The 20314-nt window shown below is 42.8% G+C and overlaps 3 protein-coding genes across 4 annotated transcripts; 1 reads left to right on the top strand and 2 right to left on the bottom strand.

Annotated features, from left to right (window-relative positions):
- On the top strand, positions 371 to 6503 carry LOC8081456 (ABC transporter C family member 3). The gene is made up of 10 exons (XM_021451972.1): positions 371 to 2965; positions 3027 to 3113; positions 3195 to 3836; positions 3918 to 4082; positions 4237 to 4531; positions 4644 to 4858; positions 5138 to 5443; positions 5523 to 5586; positions 5777 to 6016; positions 6107 to 6503. The coding sequence occupies exons 1-10, from the start codon at positions 560 to 562 to the stop codon at positions 6208 to 6210; spliced, it is 4524 nt and encodes a 1507-aa protein (XP_021307647.1). The 5' UTR covers positions 371 to 559; the 3' UTR covers positions 6211 to 6503.
- Positions 9241 to 10016, bottom strand: LOC110432046. 2 transcript variants are annotated; one of them, XM_021452019.1, is made up of 3 exons: positions 9774 to 10016; positions 9603 to 9661; positions 9241 to 9454 (listed from the first exon to the last, which is right to left on the bottom strand). In XM_021452019.1, exons 1-3 carry the CDS (start codon positions 9994 to 9996, stop codon positions 9401 to 9403), a joined length of 336 nt encoding a protein of 111 aa, XP_021307694.1. In that variant the 5' UTR covers positions 9997 to 10016; the 3' UTR covers positions 9241 to 9400. The 2 variants fall into 2 exon arrangements, with proteins under 2 accessions (XP_021307694.1, XP_021307693.1); XM_021452018.1 differs by having other exon boundaries at positions 9241 to 9449.
- LOC110431693 (protein IN2-1 homolog B-like) lies at positions 12023 to 14420 on the bottom strand. The gene is made up of 10 exons (XM_021451053.1): positions 14188 to 14420; positions 13936 to 14007; positions 13794 to 13854; positions 13581 to 13667; positions 13357 to 13455; positions 13164 to 13272; positions 12996 to 13072; positions 12761 to 12868; positions 12502 to 12582; positions 12023 to 12416 (listed from the first exon to the last, which is right to left on the bottom strand). The coding sequence occupies exons 1-10, from the start codon at positions 14385 to 14387 to the stop codon at positions 12408 to 12410; spliced, it is 903 nt and encodes a 300-aa protein (XP_021306728.1). The 5' UTR covers positions 14388 to 14420; the 3' UTR covers positions 12023 to 12407.

The raw sequence follows: 20314 nt of genomic DNA, 5'->3' as shown, positions 1-20314 counted from the left end.
TGTGAGAATCTTTCTGAAGTGTACAAGCCCAAGATTCGAGGATAGGTGCACCGTGCGCATGTCTAATGATAGTCCTAATTAGACACATTTCTATAGTCCTTTTTGTTGCATTCACGGGAAAAGTCGAAGCTGACAAACACCATCGACGAAATATTTCCTTAGCATGCCATAGTTCCCCCCGCAGCGGTTCACGTCCCTAATCCTCAGTCCCTGTCGGATAGGTGGAAACGAGAGTCACTCAGCACTGTGGCCGAATAATCAAACGATCGTAAATGGATTAATCGTCAGCGGAGAAAATGATGGATGCATGGTGCCAAGCGAAGCCACTCAGCATTTCAGCATGGCGTGCGGTAAGCTTTGGTAAGGAGCCGAGCATCGGCGACCCCTTTGATCTCTATGGCCGCGTCGCCGTCACGACGACTGGCACCACAGCGCCAGTGGCTTTGTCACCGTCACGACGACTGACCCCTTTGATCTCCTCACACCTCACTTATCCCGCGCATGCGCCTCACTGGATCACCCGTCACTGACGTCCGTGCCCTCGACCGCCGCGGCAGCGATGGCGGCAACGCCGGCCTGGGAGGGATCCCTCATTTTCTTCCTGCAACCGCTCTTCCTCCACGGCGTGAGCGCCGCGGCCCACCTCATCCTCGCGCTCGCCGTCACAGGGCGCTTGCTCTTTCGCCGCCGCCTCTCCGCCGGCCGAACCAAGGACGGGGAGGTGGAGGGAGATGCCAGCCCCGGCGGCGTTAGCCGGTCCCGGTGCTACCGGGTCGCTGCCTGCACCACGTGGACCCTGGCGGCGTTCGAGGTCCTCCTCGCCGCGTACTCCTGGTACGCGGACGGTGGAGCCGGGTGGTCACGCGACGCGGTCGCGGAACAAGTGGACGCGGCCGCGCGCGCGGTGGCGTGGTTGCTGCTCGCCGCGTACCTACAGTTCGATTTCGGGCGGCGGCGGCGGCGGCAGCGGCAGCAGGAGCTGTTCCCTGCGCAGCTCAGGCTTTGGTGGGCGCTCTTCATGCTGCTCTCCGTCGCCACCGTCGGCGCTCACGCGGCGACGAGTCTCGACGGGTTCCTCGTTCCCGGTCGGTCGTGGGCGGTCGACGCCGTCTCTGTTGCTGCGGCAGTGGTTCTACTCTCAGCTGGGTTCCTCGGAAGGCGGGCGGGACGGGGCCAAGGCCAAGGCCATGCTTCCGAGGAGCCTCTGCTGAACGGCGCGCGCGAGGCGGACAATGAGAACAGCAGCAGCGCCGACGGCGCCGGCGCATCCTTGCTCACTGGCGCCGGCTTTCTCAGCGTGCTCACCTTCTCGTGGATGGCCCCTCTGCTCAGCGTGGGCCACAGGAAGACCCTCGTCCTGGAGGACGTCCCGAGCCTCGAGTCCGGCGACAGCGTTGCTGGCCTGCTCCCGTCGTTCATGGCCAACCTTGAGGCGCTCACCCGCGACGGCGACAGCTCCAGCCGGAAGGTCGTCACGGCATTCAAGCTCACCAAGGCCCTGCTGCGCACCGTCTGGTGGCACGTCGCGGTGACCGCGTTCTACGCGCTGGTCTACAACGTGGCCACCTACGTCGGCCCGTACCTCATAGACTCCCTGGTGCAGTACCTCAACGGCGACGAGAGGTACGCGAGCAAGGGGCCGCTCCTTGTCCTCGCCTTCATCGTGGCCAAGGCGTTGGAGTGCCTGTCGCAGCGGCACTGGTTCTTCCGCTTGCAGCAAGCGGGGATGCGCGCGCGGTCGGCGCTCGTCGCCGTCGTGTACCAGAAGAGCCTCGCGCTTTCCAGCCAGTCGAGGCGGAGCCGAACAAGCGGAGAGATGATTAACATCATCAGCGTTGACGCCGACCGCGTCGGCATCTTCGGATGGTACATGCACGACCTCTGGCTGGTGCCGTTACAAGTAGGCATGGCAATGTTCATCCTCTACTCCACGCTGGGGCTCGCGTCGCTTGCCGCGCTGGGTGCAACCGTGGTCATCATGCTCGCCAACGTGCCTCCCGGGAAAATGCAGGAGAAGTTCCAGGAGAATCTCATGGACAGCAAGGACGTCAGGATGAAGGCGACGACTGAGATCCTTCGCAACATGAGGATTCTCAAGCTGCAGGGGTGGGAGATGAAATTCCTGTCCAAGATTATTGAGCTGAGGAAGACAGAGACGAATTGGCTAAAGAAATACCTCTACACATCGGCCACGGTGACCTTCGTCTTCTGGGGTACCCCGACCTTCGTTGCTGTGGTCACCTTTGGAGCTTGCATTCTCATGGGGATCCCGTTGGAGTCAGGGAAGGTGCTGTCAGCATTGGCCACGTTCCGCGTGCTGCAGGAACCGATATATGTCCTTCCTGACACTATCTCGATGGTGATCCAGACCAAGGTGTCTCTTGACAGGATAGCATCATTCCTATGCCTTGACGAGCTGCCAAGTGATGCTGTGCAGAGGCTTCCAAGTGGTAGCTCTGACTTTGCAATCAACGTCAACAATGGGTGCTTCTCCTGGGAAGCCTCACCTGAAGTCCCAACACTGAAGGACCTGAGCTTCCAAGCTAGGCCAGGCATGCGCGTTGCTGTTTGTGGGACAGTTGGCTCCGGAAAATCGAGCCTGCTATCTTGCATTCTTGGTGAGATTCCAAAGTTATCAGGAGAGGTCCAGACTTGTGGAACAACAGCATATGTCAGTCAATCAGCATGGATACAGAGCGGCAAAATTCAGGAGAATATACTGTTTGGCAAAGAGATGGACGCAGAGAAGTATGACAGAGTACTTGAGTCTTGCTCGCTGAAGAAAGACTTGGAGATCTTGCCATTTGGTGATCAGACAGTCATTGGCGAGCGGGGCATCAACCTTAGTGGTGGGCAGAAGCAAAGGATTCAGATAGCCCGCGCTCTGTATCAGGATTCCGACATCTATTTGTTCGATGATCCATTCAGTGCAGTTGATGCCCATACAGGATCCCACCTTTTTAAGGTACATGATTTTTTTTATTTATTCTAATTAAGCTTCATGTCTTACAAATTCTATTTCGCAGGAATGCTTGCTTGGGGATTTGGGCTCAAAAACAGTGGTTTATGTCACTCATCAGATTGAATTCCTACCTACCGCTGACCTCATTCTTGTGAGAATTCCTTGGTGAAGTTTTAATGTTTGATTGTTACCATAAATTCCTATGACTCTTCTTATAAAGCTCGTAATGTAGGTCATGAAAGATGGGAGAATAGCACAATCAGGAAAATACGACGAAATACTAGGTTCAGGGGAAGTGTTCATGGAGCTAGTTGGTGCTCACAAGGATGCTCTGACAACATTGGATGCGATTGATTCCATGAATGGAGGCAATGTGCCCTCTCCTTCAAGTGGCAAAGCAAACCCGAAGCTGTCCAGATCACTGTCATCAGTTGAGAAGAAAGATAAAGCCAACAATGATGAAGAGAATGCTCAGAGTGGGCAGCTGGTGCAGGAAGAAGAAAGGGAGAGAGGTAGGGTGGGGTTCTGGGTCTATTGGAAGTACCTCACACTAGCTTATAAGGGAGCTCTTGTACCGTTTGTGTTGCTAGCACAGATACTTTTCCAAATACTTCAAATTGTGAGTAATTACTGGATGGCTTGGGCTGCTCCCGTGTCAAAGGATGTTGAGCCTCCAGTGAGCATGTCAATACTGATCTATGTCTATGTCATCCTGGCTCTTGGAAGCTCATTGTGCATCCTTGTAAGATCACTGTTCCTTGCAACAGCTGCCTACAAAACAGCGACTTTGTTATTCAACAAGATGCATTTGTCCATATTCAGAGCTCCTATGTCTTTCTTTGATTCCACTCCAAGCGGGCGCATCTTGAATAGGGCAAGTCATCTTCGTCGGATCAAATATTGTTAGTTCAATTCATTCACTTGTTATGCTAATTCATGTATTCAAAATTTGCAGGCTTCAACTGATCAAAGTGAAGTGGACACTAACATTTCTAACCACATGGGCTTTGTTGCATTTTCCGTCATTCAACTTATTGGAATTATTGTGGTGATGTCTCAAGTTGCATGGCAGGTCTTCGTTGTTTTCATCCCTGTATTTGCTACCTGTGTCTGGTATCAGGTACTTTTTACCAATCCTGCCATCCCCCATGTTAAACTGCAGGATCACCCATATCTCATTTTACTTGCCTTGTACATAAACTTTCCTTTTCCTACCTTAATTGAAGGGCAGAGCTCCTGCCGTTACATTAAAAAAAATGCTTGCCTTGTTGCAGCGATACTACATTGACACAGCTAGGGAGCTGCAAAGGCTAATAGGAGTTTGCAAAGCTCCTACCATACAACATTTTGCAGAATCAATAACAGGATCAACTACCATTAGAAGTTTCGGCAAGGAAAATCAGTTTGTGTCAACTAATAGCCATCTAGCAGATGCCTACTCTCGACCGAAATTCTACAACACTGGAGCAAGGGAGTGGCTTTGCTTTCGTCTGGATGTGTTGTCATCTCTTATATTTGCCTTCTCTTTGATATTTTTGATCAATCTACCAACCGGCCTCATTGATCCAGGTATATATCATGTTAATTCTAAAGATTATTTATAGTTCTGCTGGATCGATGACACTAAATTAGATAGGATTTGATATGGGTTCTCGTAACTAACATCACGACGAACTTTCAGGTATTGCTGGCCTTGCTATCACATATGGGCTTAATCTGAACATGCTTCAAGAATGGGTTGTCAGGGGCATGTGCACTTTGGAGAACAAGATAATATCAGTAGAGAGAATTCTACAGTACATTAGCATTCCTGCAGAACCCCCGCTTGTTATGTCAGAAGTTAAGTTGGCTCATAACTGGCCATCTAGTGGAGAAATTCAGCTCCATAATCTCCATGTAAATTCCTCATCCTTTTGCTGTCGTGTTGTATTCCTTTTTTTTTCTGTACTAGAATAGTGTCCTGAATAATTAGAGTGATGCAAAGGAATAGTTATATTGTGTGCTTTGATGAATACATTTGAAGAAACTTCCAGGTGGGGAACGCCTCCCCCCCCCCCCCCCCCCCCCCCCCCCCGCGTTAAAGTCAAAAAAAAAAACATTTGAAGAATTCAGATGTACACATGTGCACAATAAGAGTCAGGAGGAAGGCCTTCTTATTTTTTTAGTTTGATGCAGGTGAAATATGCACCGCAATTGCCATTTGTTTTGAAGGGTCTTGCAGCCACTTTCCCGGGGGGCATGAAAACCGGTATTGTTGGAAGAACAGGAAGTGGCAAATCAACCCTCATTCAGGCCCTTTTCCGTATTGTGGACCCTACTATTGGTCAGATACTAATAGATGACGTCAACATTTGCACAATTGGACTGCATGATCTGAGATCCAGGCTGAGCATCATTCCGCAAGAGCCAACAATGTTTGAAGGAACTGTTAGAAGTAACCTTGATCCTCTTGGGGAGTACTCTGATGATAAAATCTGGGAGGTAGTTTCACCTTTCACATGCATCGGTTTTACCACTAAGTTGCTAGTTGAAAATATCAGTCTGTTACTCCTGATTTCAGGCTTTGGATTGTTGTCAGTTAGGGGATGAAGTTAGGAAGAAGGAGCTGAAGCTTGACTCGCCAGGTCTGGTATCCTTATACTAGTCATGCAGTTCAGAGTTACTACTACCCCCCCCCCCCCCCTCAGCTTCGTATCTTTCACATTTTTTTTTCCCGTAGTATACTAGTTTTTCCAAAATGGAGTTAAAAAAAAGTTTTGCCAAAATGAAAGAATGGAGGCACATGGTACTGAATATTCTTGACTTGGATTGCAGTGATAGAGAATGGCGAGAACTGGAGTGTGGGCCAGCGTCAGCTTGTGTGTCTTGGTAGGGTAATTCTGAAACGGAGTAAGATCCTTGTCCTGGATGAAGCCACTGCTTCAGTGGATACTGCAACTGACAACTTGATCCAGAAAACACTGAGACAGCAATTTTCAGAGACGACAGTCATCACGATAGCGCACAGGATCACATCGGTTCTTGACAGCGACATGGTGCTGCTTCTTGACAATGGTTAGTATCACAAACAGCAGTTACGACTGAATGTGATGCCTTTGGCACTTCTGTTATGAATTGTGATGACACTGGTGCTGTTATTTGCAGGCGTGGCTGTCGAGCACGACAGGCCGACAAAATTGCTGGAGGATAAGTCGTCTCTGTTCTCAAAGCTCGTAGCAGAATACACCATGCGGTCGGTGCATACATAGCAGACGACTGAAGATGATTATTTCTTCTACTCAGTTATTACTCAGGCTGACTTGTCGAAAATGACAAAAATTTGGTAGATTGCGCTAGCGCAATCAGGAAGAGGAATCACAAGAGCTGATGGGTAGTTACGTTTAAAGAAAACTCCTGAACATTATATGCTTGACCACTGACCATGTGGAATGTTCAGAGATGTTGTAGCGCTACATTTTGGTGGAGGTAACACATCTAAATAAAACAGCAAAGTATTTGCAGCTTTTCATGCTGGAGAACAAAACATATCGACAGCATTCAACAGTCAAGCTGTTGATCTCATCCTGATTATTCCTACGTGAAGCCTGTCAAGACTCAAGAGAGATACAGAGTCATCTTAAATCCAACCTGCTAAAACCTTGTGTGAAGGGCTCTCCTTCATTTTATTCGTATGAATAACCATTTGCGGAGCTTAGATCAAGCAGATTAAGTGCTTCATGTATCCTTAAATCTGTAGGCAAGACACCACTACACTTTCAGCGACATAAGAACTAATACATGGCAGGAATTGCCAGAGGTTAGGCAAGTCGTATCTCAGATCAAGATGACCGTATAAAAGGTTAGAGATGTTTTACTATGGTTGGAAAAGTACCTTAGTACTTCCAGGTACTTTTATCTTTTTCTATTTTCTAAGTAATTAATAGAGAAATATATTATGGTGGGTATTTTAGTAATTGAGAAATATATTGCATAGGCTGACAGGAGTTGTACGCAAATGGAGTCGTTTGTCAGCAGCAAACATGTCATCCATGTGCCCGTCAGCCCGTGTCTTGGCTGCTGCACCGGGTCTTCATGTTGCTCACCTTGCCGAGGGCGCCGGCCGGCCATATTTGCCTCCTCGATCTGATAGCAGCACCTGCACCACCACGCGGAGCGGCAGCCGGTCGTTCGTTCTACGCCGCGTGTGTGCGCACCTCCCGCGACAACTTCTCGTATAGTCCAGTGCGCCCAGCACAGCCGCTTCCCGCTCATGCTCTGTCACCCCTAGATGCGCCTTCAGATACAACTCGACGATGCCTTGAGGGCGAGTGGACGACGACCAAGCGGGGCAGCCAGAGGACGAAGCTGCTCCTGGTTGATGAGGCCAACCGAGAGCCGTTTGGAGGAATAGCACGTGATGGCGGCCCCGATGGGCGATGAGAACAGGCTGCGTGCCTTTTGCTTGGATGGCGATGACGACGCGCACGAACTGATCGATTCATTGATCCTTATTAACATGGCTTTGGCTGCTGCTGGGTGCTGGTTGCCGCCGCTCTCGTCAATGTGTGACGGAGGAGACAACTAACGTGAGAGTACAACAATACCCCTCACGGGCCCTTTATGGAATTTAATTAATTAATAAAAATAAAGATTTGATCCCATATATTTTTGGTACTATCCCCACCTATTCTAGTACTGTCTCCCATATTTCTAGTACTTCTAAGTACTCCCTCCGTCCCCCGAAAGAATCAATTTCTAGAGTTGTCCTAAGTTAAACTTTTTAAACTTTGACCAAATTTCTAGAAAAAAATGCTAAGATTTATAGTATCAAATTAGTATTATTAGATTCATCATAAAATATATTTTCATATAATGTGTATTTTATATTATAGATGTTGTTACTCTTTTCTATAAAGTTAGTCAAACTTTAAAAAGTTTGACTGGCACAGATCCTAGGAATTGATTCTTTCAGGGACGGAGGGAGTACTTCTACTATGGTACCTCCTGTTTTAACACCGTTCGATACCCTTGGATGGACGGTTCCTATTTTTTCCAACCATTATAAAATTTCTCAAAAGGTTAATGATTTTTACTGTGGTACTTCCAAATAACTATGAACCATTTATTTATTTTGATCAGATGGTTACTATTAACTATTACCTTCTAAGAGGTAATATGTAAAATATACATTTTTAAAAAATTTTAATTTATAAAATAAGATAAATAAATAAAGTTTTTTTATTTTTTTTTTCTAGATTTGATTGATGCATGCGTGATCTAACAAAACAAATATGATGTTTTTCGTAACTATATACTTTGATTATCACGTATATATTTATGTAGGTGACATACATGGATGTAGCACTGTAGCATGTGTATACGTGTTGGTAGTGACCGGTAACTTGAGTACACGTGTCTTACATATGTGTGTTAGCATGTGTATACGTGTTACATGAGAGGCCAGTAACACGATTTGCATGCGTGTGTTAGAGTGATAGTCACTGCATGCAATGAATTACTGTTTGCAACTCTTGTATCTACTAGTAAAAATACTCGATTGAAAAGTTTTTGATCCATGTAACGTGTCATATCACTTTGAATTAAGGATTTAAATTATGGATTGTTTTAGTTACAAATTATTTAATATATGAATTAATCGGCCAACGGTGCCTTGATTCTCGGTTAGCCATTAGTGTTGTTCGGAAGTTTGAACGTGCCAATTCCTAAAACTTCGCATGTTCTTGAATATGTATGTGCCAGTACAAGTTCTGAGTATTATTGAACTATAGTAACAGAGTGTACGTAGACAACGAAGTATATATATATATACCATTCCGAGTTTAATTTGAGTAGAGTATGTGTATATACTATTTTAAAAAGGCATATGTATACAATTTATTTTTTACGAACAAGTATGTCTGCACACTATTTTGATATTTCGAGTAGAGAGTAGGTGTACATACTATTTTAAAAAGAAGTACGTGGATATACTTTATTTTTATAAAGGAGTATGTTTACATACTTTTTCATATTTAAATAAGTGGAGAGTAGTTGTACATACTATTTAAAAAGGAGTACATGTATATACTTTATTTTTACAAAGGAGTATTATATGTTTACATACTTTTTTGATTTTTTGTGTAGAGAGTATGTGTTCATACTATTTCGGAAAGGAGTACGTGTATATACTAATTTTCGGACCTTGATATATGTAGGGGTATGTAGGCCGAAACGTGGCAGAGAAGTATATAAATACTTATCAAGTGAACCATGCATGACTTTCATCTTGCAGGAGCTGATTCAAGCAGTAACACGATTGAAAGATACATCCGTCAGAAAATTATTTTCACATTTTACATTTCATTAGTATGTAGGTATAAGGTGATACTCTAATCTAAAAAAAGAAGTATTTGGTGATACACTAAAATGACACTCATCTATCTAAAATAAAAGAAAGAATTAGTAGCTTGACGAACTGCTGCAAATCTTCTCCTTGACGATCGACGTACTGTTCTTTTGATTAGAAAAATATAAGTTGAGCACCTCACAAATCAGAATTTGTTCCAGGTCATACGAAAGGAAATAACTAAAATTTGTTTAAGTAATTAATGTATATATACTCTGTCAATTTTAATGTGTATCAAATCGCAATTTTTTTTACCTGCCAGGTGCATGGCGAAATGGTGGTGAACCGAAAGTGGGTTGCCCTCCCCTGATTTACTTCACCGAGATGGCGAGGTGAGATCACGAATTGACGTCGTCAGCTCCCAGGATCAACAATCTTACTAATAACCACTAATCTAGATTATGTATTCTTAGAAAACTCTCTTACCAGCACGTTTCTTGCCATCCATCCGCCTGCTCCCTCCGTTCATCTGGACTCGCAAGGGGCTTGTCGTGCCATGGCCATGGGCTCCAAAGCGAGTCGAGGGGGCGCTACCGCCTCTGGAGAGGAGAGTGCTCGCCGCCACCGGGAGCCGCCGCCGACGGGGTGGCAAGACGAGTGGCAGAACCTCCATCCGTGCGTTTTTGTTGGTGGGTGCGGTGGCGGCCATCTCGACATGCACATGCACTGGCACCCCGTTGCAAATAGCGTTGAATAGGAAGTGGATCCAAATAAATAACGAGATTTCAGATCCTAAAAAAAGGACTGGTTTATTTTTGCCCATGCAGTTGACGGGTTCACTGAGGTAACCCGCTACGCCATCTCATGTGGAGGAGGAGAGAACACACACGTACATATAGCTGGGAGTAGAAAAAATTTACCATATATATATATATATATATATATATATATATATAACCCATAAAAATAGATATTTTGGTCATTTTAATTCGTCGGCTAGATTAAACGGCATGGCTTGTCTCGCGTGATTAGGGGGATCACTGTGGATCTTTTCATGGAGAAGAAGATTCTCCACGATATTCTCCTCCCGTCGTTAGAGGAATCTAGCTAGATGGATTAATTTTGTTTTTCTAAAATTTAAAAAATTAATAGCTCAGATTAATTTAAAATATTACCTTATTAAAGGTAAAGGATGTATCTTAGCATTGTCCATGCAAGATAAAAAAAGAATGCACATGGGGGTTCAGTAATCGATACCACATACAATCAATTTATCCCAATCAGCCCGATGCTTTTTGTTATATGCTTTATAATTTCTTTATTTTAAATTATAAGATATTTAGCTTTTCTAGATACATTATTTTTTATATACATCTAGATATAGTGTATATCTAAGTGCATAGTAAAAGCTATGTATCTAATAAAGCGAAGTCTTATAACTTATAACTTAGAACGGAGAGAGTAACTTTTAGCTTAGTTTTCCCAAAAGTCTTTTAAGTGAGCTTCTTGATTAGCTTCAAAGGTGGCTCAAATTCAAACTTTCAAAGTTGGGAAGAACACAAGCAACATATAGAGTTTAGTCTCAGTGATTTACTAAATTTTGACTAAAGAATCATATATGCACAAAAGATTACAAACGTATTTAAAGAAGAATCTATTCTTAAGAAAGAAACAAGATAAAAACAAATTTTTGCTATACTTCTTTTTAAAATGCCAAACACCCCCATCAAGATTAGGGAGCCCAGAGCAGCTTGGAGCTGGAAATATCAAGCTGCAGACACTTTTGATAAAAACAAAATTTCTCTTGTCGGCCGGGGGAGTATGTGTATAGCACATTTAATAAAAAAACAATGAGAAATTTGATCAGAAAGTTATTAAAATCTTCTTGATACTGATCCTTAGCAGAACATCAATCATTTTGTTAGTATCTTAACACTTGCATAATTGAGCCTCTTTTTTTCCCTTGGATTCCATTATTCTTTCCTTGCCATCTCGTTTTCTCTTCTTTCCCTGTCATCTTGAGTCTTCTCGATCTTCAATTAACAGCCGGATTGGTCACAATCTCGTTCGCTCTCACACATTCAACTAGTTGTATACTTCAAGAAAGTAACTAGATGAATATTGTTAAGTTATGGCAGAAAGTACTACTCACTAATTTATTGCGAGAGAAAAATACTGCTGAATGACTGATAAATTCAGCTGATAAGTCAAGCGAACAAGCTTAGTACAAGCTACTGAATTGCATTTTCGTTCGTGGCACAACTTCTGCTTTTTCAGTATGAAAAGCTGAGAAACAAATGCAAACACGGACAAGTCCGCTAATGATCCTTTGTGGACATCATTATATATTTGGACCCATGTTTTTCACCGAAAATATTTCACCATCTTATTGAGTCGACATATGTATAGAGCATTAAATATAGACAAAAAAACTAATTATACAGTTTGGTTATAAATTGCGAGACGAATCTTTTAAGCCTAATTAGTCCATGATTAATCATAATTGCTACAGTAACTACATGTGATAATGATGGATTAATTAGGTTTAATAATGCATCTCGCAGTTTCCAAACGAGCTATGTAATTTGTTTTTCTATTAGCATCTAAAAATCTCTCCCAACATCCTTCCGACACATTCAATGTGATATCTAAAAAATTTCTTCTTCCAACACATTCAATATGATAAACAAGGCCTCACTTGATAATTTTCTTTATGACTAACGGCACAAGCAGAATATTGGTAATGAGACGAATACTGATCCATTGAATTCAGCAACATTTGACAGAACACACTGCATATCATTCTCTCTCTCTCTCTCTCTCTCTCTCTCCCCACCCACTCATATACAGTGACATCAACACATTACCAAATGATCCTTTTATACAGTGACAACTAGTTTATTTTCAGAAGCACAACCAGTGACATCAACACATTACCAAATGATCCTTTTATATAGTGACAACTAATTTATTTCAGAAGCACAACCAATATAGAAGACCATGCCTCACTGAAAACCATAACTGTGATATTCATCATTATTCAAGCACACAAACGACTAAACTAGTCTCAATCTACTATGCTTGTACTTCTGGCGAGAGATTCATCCTTGGTCACAAGCTTTAAGCAATCTGGAGGTTAAAATGATGGTCAAATGTTTTGAAATTAGCTTATCAAATAGATCAATCAAGGCAGAAAAATTAAGAAATATCATACCCCAAGCCGCTTCTTTGTCTGCTCAAGTAAAAAATCTGGGTCCAGTTTAGTCTGCGTATATGCATCGATCTTGTTCACTTCCTGAAATATACCAATCCATGATTTAAAATTTCTCCTCAACAAAGCATTATCAAGAGAACTGGTTTGCTTTGGCTATGCAGCCTGGTCATTAGGATAAAAGGATCATTTCAAACAATGTGAGTGAATGCACTACAAACATAAAGCTTTAGCCTATTTAATGTCCATCAGTCTGAATTACCTCAATGAACTTCTGAAGGTTGGGTCTGCCCTTTGTGATATCATAGTTTTTTATGTTGGAATAGAATATCTGAAACCTCTCGATGAATGGTACATATGCAATGTCCACCTGTAATAATGAAATTACGCATCATGACAAAACCACATAAGCCCACATTCATATGAACTCTTTCTAATAGAGATTTGATTTTGAACCATGCTCCAGGGAGAATGATTCCTAGTGTTCAGTGACATACCAAACTGAACTGACCAAGGAAGAACGGGCCGTCATTAAATTTCCCCAGGGCGTCTTCTATTTTATCCAAAGCAGCAACTGATGTAAAAGACAATGCATGATACAATTAGCATGTTATTAAAAATAAGGCCTTTTCAAACAAATCAAACATGCGAACTAGTTTTGTTACCAGTTTCCTCAGACACATCTTCCTTGCTGAGTAAAGATGAGTATAATGCTTTGTTAAATGCATCAGTATATGCAAGCAGCTCCTCAGCGAACTGCTTCTTTGCAGGATCCTGTGAAGAATCCAGAGTCCAGAGGTTAACCAGCCTGAAAAACTTTTTTTTTTCAAGCGCTACATTGATGGCAATCTTATGTACCTCAGGGAGCAACGATGGACCTTCGAAGTTGCTGTCAATGTACTTAACCAAATCCAAGCTCTCTCCTTTCACCTGGTTGTTGTGTTCCAGAGAAGGCACCTGCGGGGAACGAAAACAAAGGGTAAATCATACATGAAAGGAAAACATAAAACAAAGTATCCATGAACCTTGGAGAATCTGAACATGAAAGGTCCTTAGGGGGATAGCAGAATAATCAAACACACCTTGTTTTCTGGATAAACCTTCTCCTTGTACCATGCTGGCCTGTCAGCAAGATCGATGGCGACAATCTTAATCTTATCCTGCAAACCCTGGACAAACGACGAGGAACAGAAAACGTTTCAGTTTTCCTTTTCAGGGAGAGACCATAAAAGAGAACCGCTTCAACATAGCAAAGAACAGTGGTGATGCTGATGGTGATGGTGGGCTGGTGGCACCTTGTAGTTCCTGGCAATCCAAGCGCGCTGCGCGAACGGGCAATAATAGGCAACGTACAACCTTCACGAAACTCAAAGGGGTTAACTTCTAGATCCTGATCTGCACAAGTGAATATTTGCAATTGATAGGTCGAGAACCTACTTGGTAGTGCCATCGAAGAGGGGAGGGGGCTCGGAGGCGGAGGTCAGGGGAGACGGCAGCACTTCCTTGGAGCTGCATGCACGGGAGGAAGAAATTGTTCCATTAAAAAACCTCAATAAAGAATCTCCCGTCACAGAAAATTCAACGAAGAATCATATTAATATGGGGGGGAATTATAGATCAAGAATCTCAACGGCGAGAGCGGACAGAGATAGCATCCCGTTCTGCCGCTTGGTTCTGCTCAGTGCTCACCTTACAGGCAAGCCGGATGCCATGGCGACGGTACGGGTTCGGGAGGAGGCGGAGCTTCGAGCGCGGAGGTGGTGATGAGCTGCATCTTCTAGTCGCTGGAAGCGAATCTTTATACGCGGCGATGGGATGGGATGGAGGCCGGGGGCGGTGGAGGCGGGCGTCAGTGGTGACGGGCAGCCAGGGAAAGCGAGCGAATTCATGGGAGGCGACAGGCGAGTGGTCAATTCGTGAATCGTGTGACGGACTGATTAGATGACAGGGTCCCCAGCCATCCTGGCTGGGCCGGCCGCACTTGGGCGCCAACGCGGTGCAGGTGCGATTTTCTCTCTGTGCCTGGCTGTGCTTCGGGCCCGGCGGAGGTTTCAGGATTTGGTAGGAGGACTTGTAAAAAAAACATTATGAGTCTTTTTACTGAGATGAAAATGATATAGATATTTTCTGATTATATTTAAGACCAAATTCGTTTAGAGGGTTTCATCCGAGTTCAAATATTTTATTTATATTTAAATACTTAAAATATATATATTTATGATGTCAAAATCTAATCGTATCTTATGTATTTGAATTTAAATCTAATCAGAAATATGAAAAAAAATACAGTATTAATACCATTCATCCGTATCTGATCCGTTTTTATGCCTGTCTGCTTACGAGCATAAGGTAATAGAAGCGAACTGAAGCTAGCAGAAGCGAACTGGGGCTCACATACTATCTCAATCAACATTTACTAGTAGACACGTACAGCCATTCCTAATCATCTCTGGTCATCTCGTTCTTTCGAGAGCTTGGGCCATAGGTTTTGTTTTGTTTTGTTTTGTTTACGGTTTAGGGGCTTCTTTTGCTGAACCTTCTCCTACCTCACGAAGCAAGAAGTTGAAGAGATTGAACGTGTCTTGTTCGAGCATATAAGCTCAACAAAAAGTTAAGGAGATTAAACTTGTCCTAGGTTTCTATGAGCATATAAGCTCTTGCTTGGTTAGGCGAGAGGAACAAGCTAGACAGGATACTAGGGGCACACTTGGAACCTTTGCTAATATTGTCTCATCTATCTCTAGCCTCATCCAGCAAAATAGAGATAACCTTGATTGGAGAAAGAAAGGGGAAGCTGATGAATAACTTAACCTATGAAGCGTAAAAAAAAAACTTAACCTATTTTTCACAGGCGAGACTATTTGGCTCTTCTACATCGATAATGAAATCCTTGCTGAGGCGAGCTAGGTTCCTGGACAAAGTAAGAGTTTGTAAACCTACCTAACTACTATCCTTGCCGAGACGAGCCAACTTTTAGCAACCGAGCAAGTTCTAAAACCTGGAATAGAACAGGTTTTTAGATTGGTTTGATCACTCAAATTTATCCTTTAACAGTTTGTTTCACACCTTTACAACATGACCAGAGTTAAATCTTGTGATCCTAACGAGGGATGTATAATGCTTTCATGATCAAGACTAGAAACAAAGGTGCGGCCTTGCCGCATCCTTTTGATTGTCCAATATGATCGTGTCCATGTTATCTTCGGTTTGTGGTTACATGACTTATTTTTATATGTGTACTTTCATTATATGCTTGTCGAAAAAATAATTCATTAGAAATGCAAAGAAAAGAGGTGTGTACATGTGCATTCAGATACATGGCAACTATAGCCAACAGGTTCTTTGATGTTTATACAAAGAGAAATGGTAAAACTGAGAGATTTGGCTGGCAACTTAAACTGTTAATTTTTTTTCGGGAAAAAATGTTAAATATTTACATCTGAATATAAAAATTTGGGCATGTATATTGAGAGTTGTACCCCTAATTGTGTTTTATGTTTTATCTTGGGGTGCGTTTGGCCGAGTGAAGCGCCCCTGGTAAACCAGGAACTCAAATGTGATACAATACTAGTCCCAGGAGGCTAGTAACACATTTATTACATCAGATAAGTTTCAGCACAGTAGTCTCGATAAGCGTGGACAATGAAGGCACGCTATAATAATAAGACACCAAAATACAACATAGGTCCAAAGGACCCAGAAACAAACGATATCGCCATCGAACATCTGACGAGTCCCAATGCCACAGGCTTAGTTGGGTGCAGACACGACCTTACTCGAACGCCACTTCGGGATCGAAGTCCGGATCTTCCTCTGTTTAATAAAGCAAGGGTGAGTACAAAGTACTCAGCAAATCCAACTTTACCCTACTGAAGGGGATAACAGTATATATGCATATGGATAAATCAAGGATGAGGCTTAGTTCTATTTGCATAAAGCTATCTTTTTACACATGCAAGGTTTCATTTCACAAATACTGTTGTAAAAGACCTCTTTTTCCACATATGATAGTATTTCTAAAAAAATGGGGGTTTGATCACAATTTTAAGTGTTGTTGAACCCTTGTTCCCACAACACAATGGCAGTCAACCATTTATTTCCAAAATCACACTCGCTCTCATGTTTTCACTCATCCCAATCCATCTAGTTGTTGAAACCGAACCATAACCCGTCCGAGACCGCGGACACGGCTATCCAGATAGATTTACACTCTGCAGAGGTTGTACACTTTTCCCACAAGTAGGATACCATAACTTACACCGTCGTGCAAGCACAGATCCATCAAAGTCATTACCCTCCATAGCTAAGTAATGGCGCTCACCACGGGAACACTAAGGCCACATCTCATGATACCACAATAATTCACAAAGCTCTTTTCATACAATTCCACAATTTCACATACATCACTTAGTGTCCCGTTGCACACCTGCCTCCAGGTGATTGCCATACTAACTAGAGGGATTTAGACTAAGCCTTTCCCATGCAAGGCGAGTGGTTGTACGATAAATGAGTTAGGCAAGATGAATCATCAACTCAGTCCTTAATCGAGACAAGGCGGATATCTTCACGCTTAACCCCGCAAGGTATAAGCCACAACACCAGGGCATCCCCAAAAGAGATCCCATCCGCCCCATCTCCATAGTAATCACATCTGTAACTTGTTCATTAACCCTTTCACAATACCCACAATTTATTTTCACCACTCACACCTTTTACTTTTAAAATCATTATATTTGGGAAAATATAGCGATGAGTATCCAGGATGAGTAACAAGTCCTAAGCATACTAAATAATAATATTTCTGTCGTAGCATATTATTTGTTCCTAGGTTCGAACAAGACAATTACCGGGTAATATCAATTCAAGGATGGCTATTCAACAGGTTTTAACTAAGCAGCAAAAATACTTCGTACATATATCGTACATGCAATATTTAAAACGGCTTCTACGGGTTGTGTTTAAAAATAGGATCAATATGCATCAAAGGGGATCGGTTGGACTTGCCTCCGTCGGCGTCCTCAGCAAACTCTTGCTGACAGTCCGAGTCCTCGGCGTCAAACTCGCGGTACTCGTCTCCAACGTTCTCGTTTTCCGGCTCGTTCACTCCGTCAGCTAAAATACGTGACGAACGACACAGACAACAGGCACAGATAAATAATCATATAAATTCAAATGAGCTCCAAAAATTATAAAATTAATATGGGAGGTAGATCATGATTTTAGATGAATTTAGGAAAAAGAATTATTAAAATCAGAGTTAGCATGTGGCATTTGTGAAATGGTCGGAATTTAATCATGCGAAAAAGGCTAACGATGATTAAGGAATGGATGCTTCACGTGGGCATTTGTTTGGCTGGTAGTGCATGTTGCATGCATGCATGTACTATTTGGAGTTAATGCTTGGCCCACACATGCATGGTTAGAGAGAAATTAGCAGGGGTCATTAGAACTCTTCTGTATGTCATGGTTCTATTCGTGGAGTTCTTGGCAGTGAACCGGTACAGACAAATACATGGAAAAATACAGAAAAATACTACAGAAAGACAGAGAAGAGCAAGGAGATGCTCATGAGCTGCTCACCTCGTCTTGCGACGACAGTCGAGCTCGGCTTGTGCGTATGGCCGTATACGGTATACGCGAAGTGAGAGCGAGCGAGCGAGTGAGTGAGTGAGTGAGTGAGTGAGTGAGTGAGTGAGTGAGTGAGTGAGTGAGTGAGTGAACGTGTTTCTCGGGTGGTGAGAGTGAGCACCCGAGAGTGCCTTTTTATAGGCCAGAGTGCTCAGCTCGTGGCCATTAGAATTGCTACTGTAGTGCATGGCTACACAGGACGACAGGACGGTGGACGGTGCCTAATTTTCATGCAAAGGACGATGTCCCATTTGCATGCACGTTGCATGCAAATGGACGGTGCCTAATCACCGTGTCCTTGCATGCAGGTGCATGCAAATGGTCGGTGGCATGTCCTGCATGCATGCATGAGATATATATTCGTGTAGGTGCACTGCTATGTTTTCTCGCATGTAAGCTTGCTGGTACTTGCTATTATTTGTGCGCGAAAAATAAATATGGATGGATTAGATGGAGATACTATAGAGCTCAAATTATTTTATAGTTTCTGAAATATATTTTGAAAATAATTTTTAATGCGAGTGATTTTTGAATGCGAATTTTTTGGATGTTACACCGAGGGGATCCATTTCGATTCTTTTCAGCGAATCGTTTCACCGTTGAAACGTCCCTGTTTCCTTGAGGAACTCTCGAACCAGAAAAGGGTGGTTTCACACTGATTCTTGATAGTCACCGTACGTCTCTTGTCTCACAGTCACTAGTAATTTTATTCTTCTAATTAATAACGTTTGAAGTACATAAATTAAAATAAATTGTATTTTAGTTGTTCTATGCCCGCTAAAAATTCTAGATTTTTTGAAGAATATTTTTTTCATTTATAATTTTTCTTGGATTAGAACCCAATCCTAACAGTAAAATGGTTTCGCAAAGTGATTTTATTTCGTTATATGAAATGTTTCTAAAGAAAATCTGGTAAAATGTTTATACGAGGATCTAGAGTTCTACCAAACGCATCTAGATAGAACAAATAAATCTTCTCATAAGCTATTTATTCGAGTAAGGGCTTTGTTTAGTTCGTAAAAATTTTCAAGATTTTCCGTCACATCGAATCTTTGGTCGCATGCATGGAGTATTAAATATAGACGAAAATAAAAACTAATTGCACAGTTTATCTGTAATTTGTGAGATGAATCTTTTGAGCCTAGTTACTCCGTGATTGGACAATGTTTGTCAAATAAAAACGAAATGCTACAGTACCCAAAAAACGAAAAATTTTGCGAAAACAAAGCCTATGTATTCGTAAAATGACAGGGCTAGAGTTCAAACTGGTGTCTGCTATGCTGGGTCAGTGGGTCGGGGATAAGGCCTTGTTTAGTTCCAAAAATTTTTGCAAAACAGGCACTGTAGCACTTTCGTTTGTATTTGACAAATATTGTCCAATCATGGACTAACTAGGCTCAAAAGATTCGTCTCGTCAATTCCGACCAAACTATGCAATTAGTTTTTATTTTCGTCTATATTTAATACTCCATGCATGCGTCTAAAGATTCGATGTGACGGAGAATCTAAAAAATTTTGCAAAATTTTTTGGAACTAAACAAGGCCTAAATAAATGCATTCATGTATTTCTGGTTTTATTTCCAAGGGGAAAAAGAGTATATGACATGTCATGACATCACGATGACATGCGGCGGCTACGGCCGGCGGGTGCTGTGCGGCGCGCCTGCATGCACTCGCAGGCGGGGAGGCAGCGCAGGCCGCAGGCTGTGCACACTTGTTGACGGTAGTTATAAGAACGTCGACATTCCTTGCATAAATAATTAAAATGGATTAATATTATAGAATATAAGGTTTAAAGTGACAGTTTTCATAAATTTTGGTGAATTTATGTTTACAACAGGATTTAATTAGAAAACCACTAAGAATGATTTAATTATCAAAAGAGATCACGGGATAATTTCGTGACAACTATGTAAGAGGATTGTAGAAGACTCCACGAGACTCCCCACAAAGGGGGCCCTTAGTCCCTGACAGGTGAGGTCGGCCAGCTCTACCCTAGGTCGCCCGGCCTCTTGTGGGCCTTGATGTTAGTTGTCTTCTGAAATATCTCTTCATCGTCGTCTTTAAGTTGGTTTGATCGAAGCATTCACGGTCAACCTCCCGGACTATATATACAGGTCTGCACCTCTCTCTGGAGCCAAGTCAGATCCTGAGAGCTGAAGAGTCAGAAATCCTAATTCATATTTCC

This window comes from Sorghum bicolor, chromosome 1, assembly GCF_000003195.3.
Source record: "Sorghum bicolor cultivar BTx623 chromosome 1, Sorghum_bicolor_NCBIv3, whole genome shotgun sequence".
Classification (NCBI taxonomy): Eukaryota; Viridiplantae; Streptophyta; class Magnoliopsida; order Poales; family Poaceae; genus Sorghum; species Sorghum bicolor.
This window is presented reverse-complemented; position numbering and strand designations above follow the sequence as displayed.

Excerpts from the sequence above, each read along its gene's own strand:
- LOC8081456 (XM_021451972.1), top strand. The coding sequence starts at position 560 with ATGGCGGCAACGCCGGCCTGGGAGGGATCCCTCATTTTCTTCCTGCAA. Across the intron at positions 3,837-3,917 it reads GCGGGCGCATCTTGAATAGG|GCTTCAACTGATCAAAGTGA; the intron begins GCAAGTCATCTT and ends CAAAATTTGCAG. Across the intron at positions 4,532-4,643 it reads AACCGGCCTCATTGATCCAG|GTATTGCTGGCCTTGCTATC; the intron begins GTATATATCATG and ends ACGAACTTTCAG.
- LOC110432046 (XM_021452018.1), bottom strand. The coding sequence starts at position 9,996 with ATGGCCGCCACCGCACCCACCAACAAAAACGCACGGATGGAGGTTCTG. Across the intron at positions 9,662-9,773 it reads GGATGGCAAGAAACGTGCTG|TAAATCAGGGGAGGGCAACC; the intron begins GTAAGAGAGTTT and ends ATCTCGGTGAAG. Across the intron at positions 9,450-9,602 it reads TTTCGCCATGCACCTGGCAG|TACGTCGATCGTCAAGGAGA; the intron begins GTAAAAAAAATT and ends TCAAAAGAACAG.
- LOC110431693 (XM_021451053.1), bottom strand. The coding sequence starts at position 14,387 with ATGAATTCGCTCGCTTTCCCTGGCTGCCCGTCACCACTGACGCCCGCC. Across the intron at positions 13,273-13,356 it reads GTCCATCGTTGCTCCCTGAG|GATCCTGCAAAGAAGCAGTT; the intron begins GTACATAAGATT and ends GATTCTTCACAG. Across the intron at positions 12,583-12,760 it reads ACCTTCAGAAGTTCATTGAG|GAAGTGAACAAGATCGATGC; the intron begins GTAATTCAGACT and ends GGTATATTTCAG.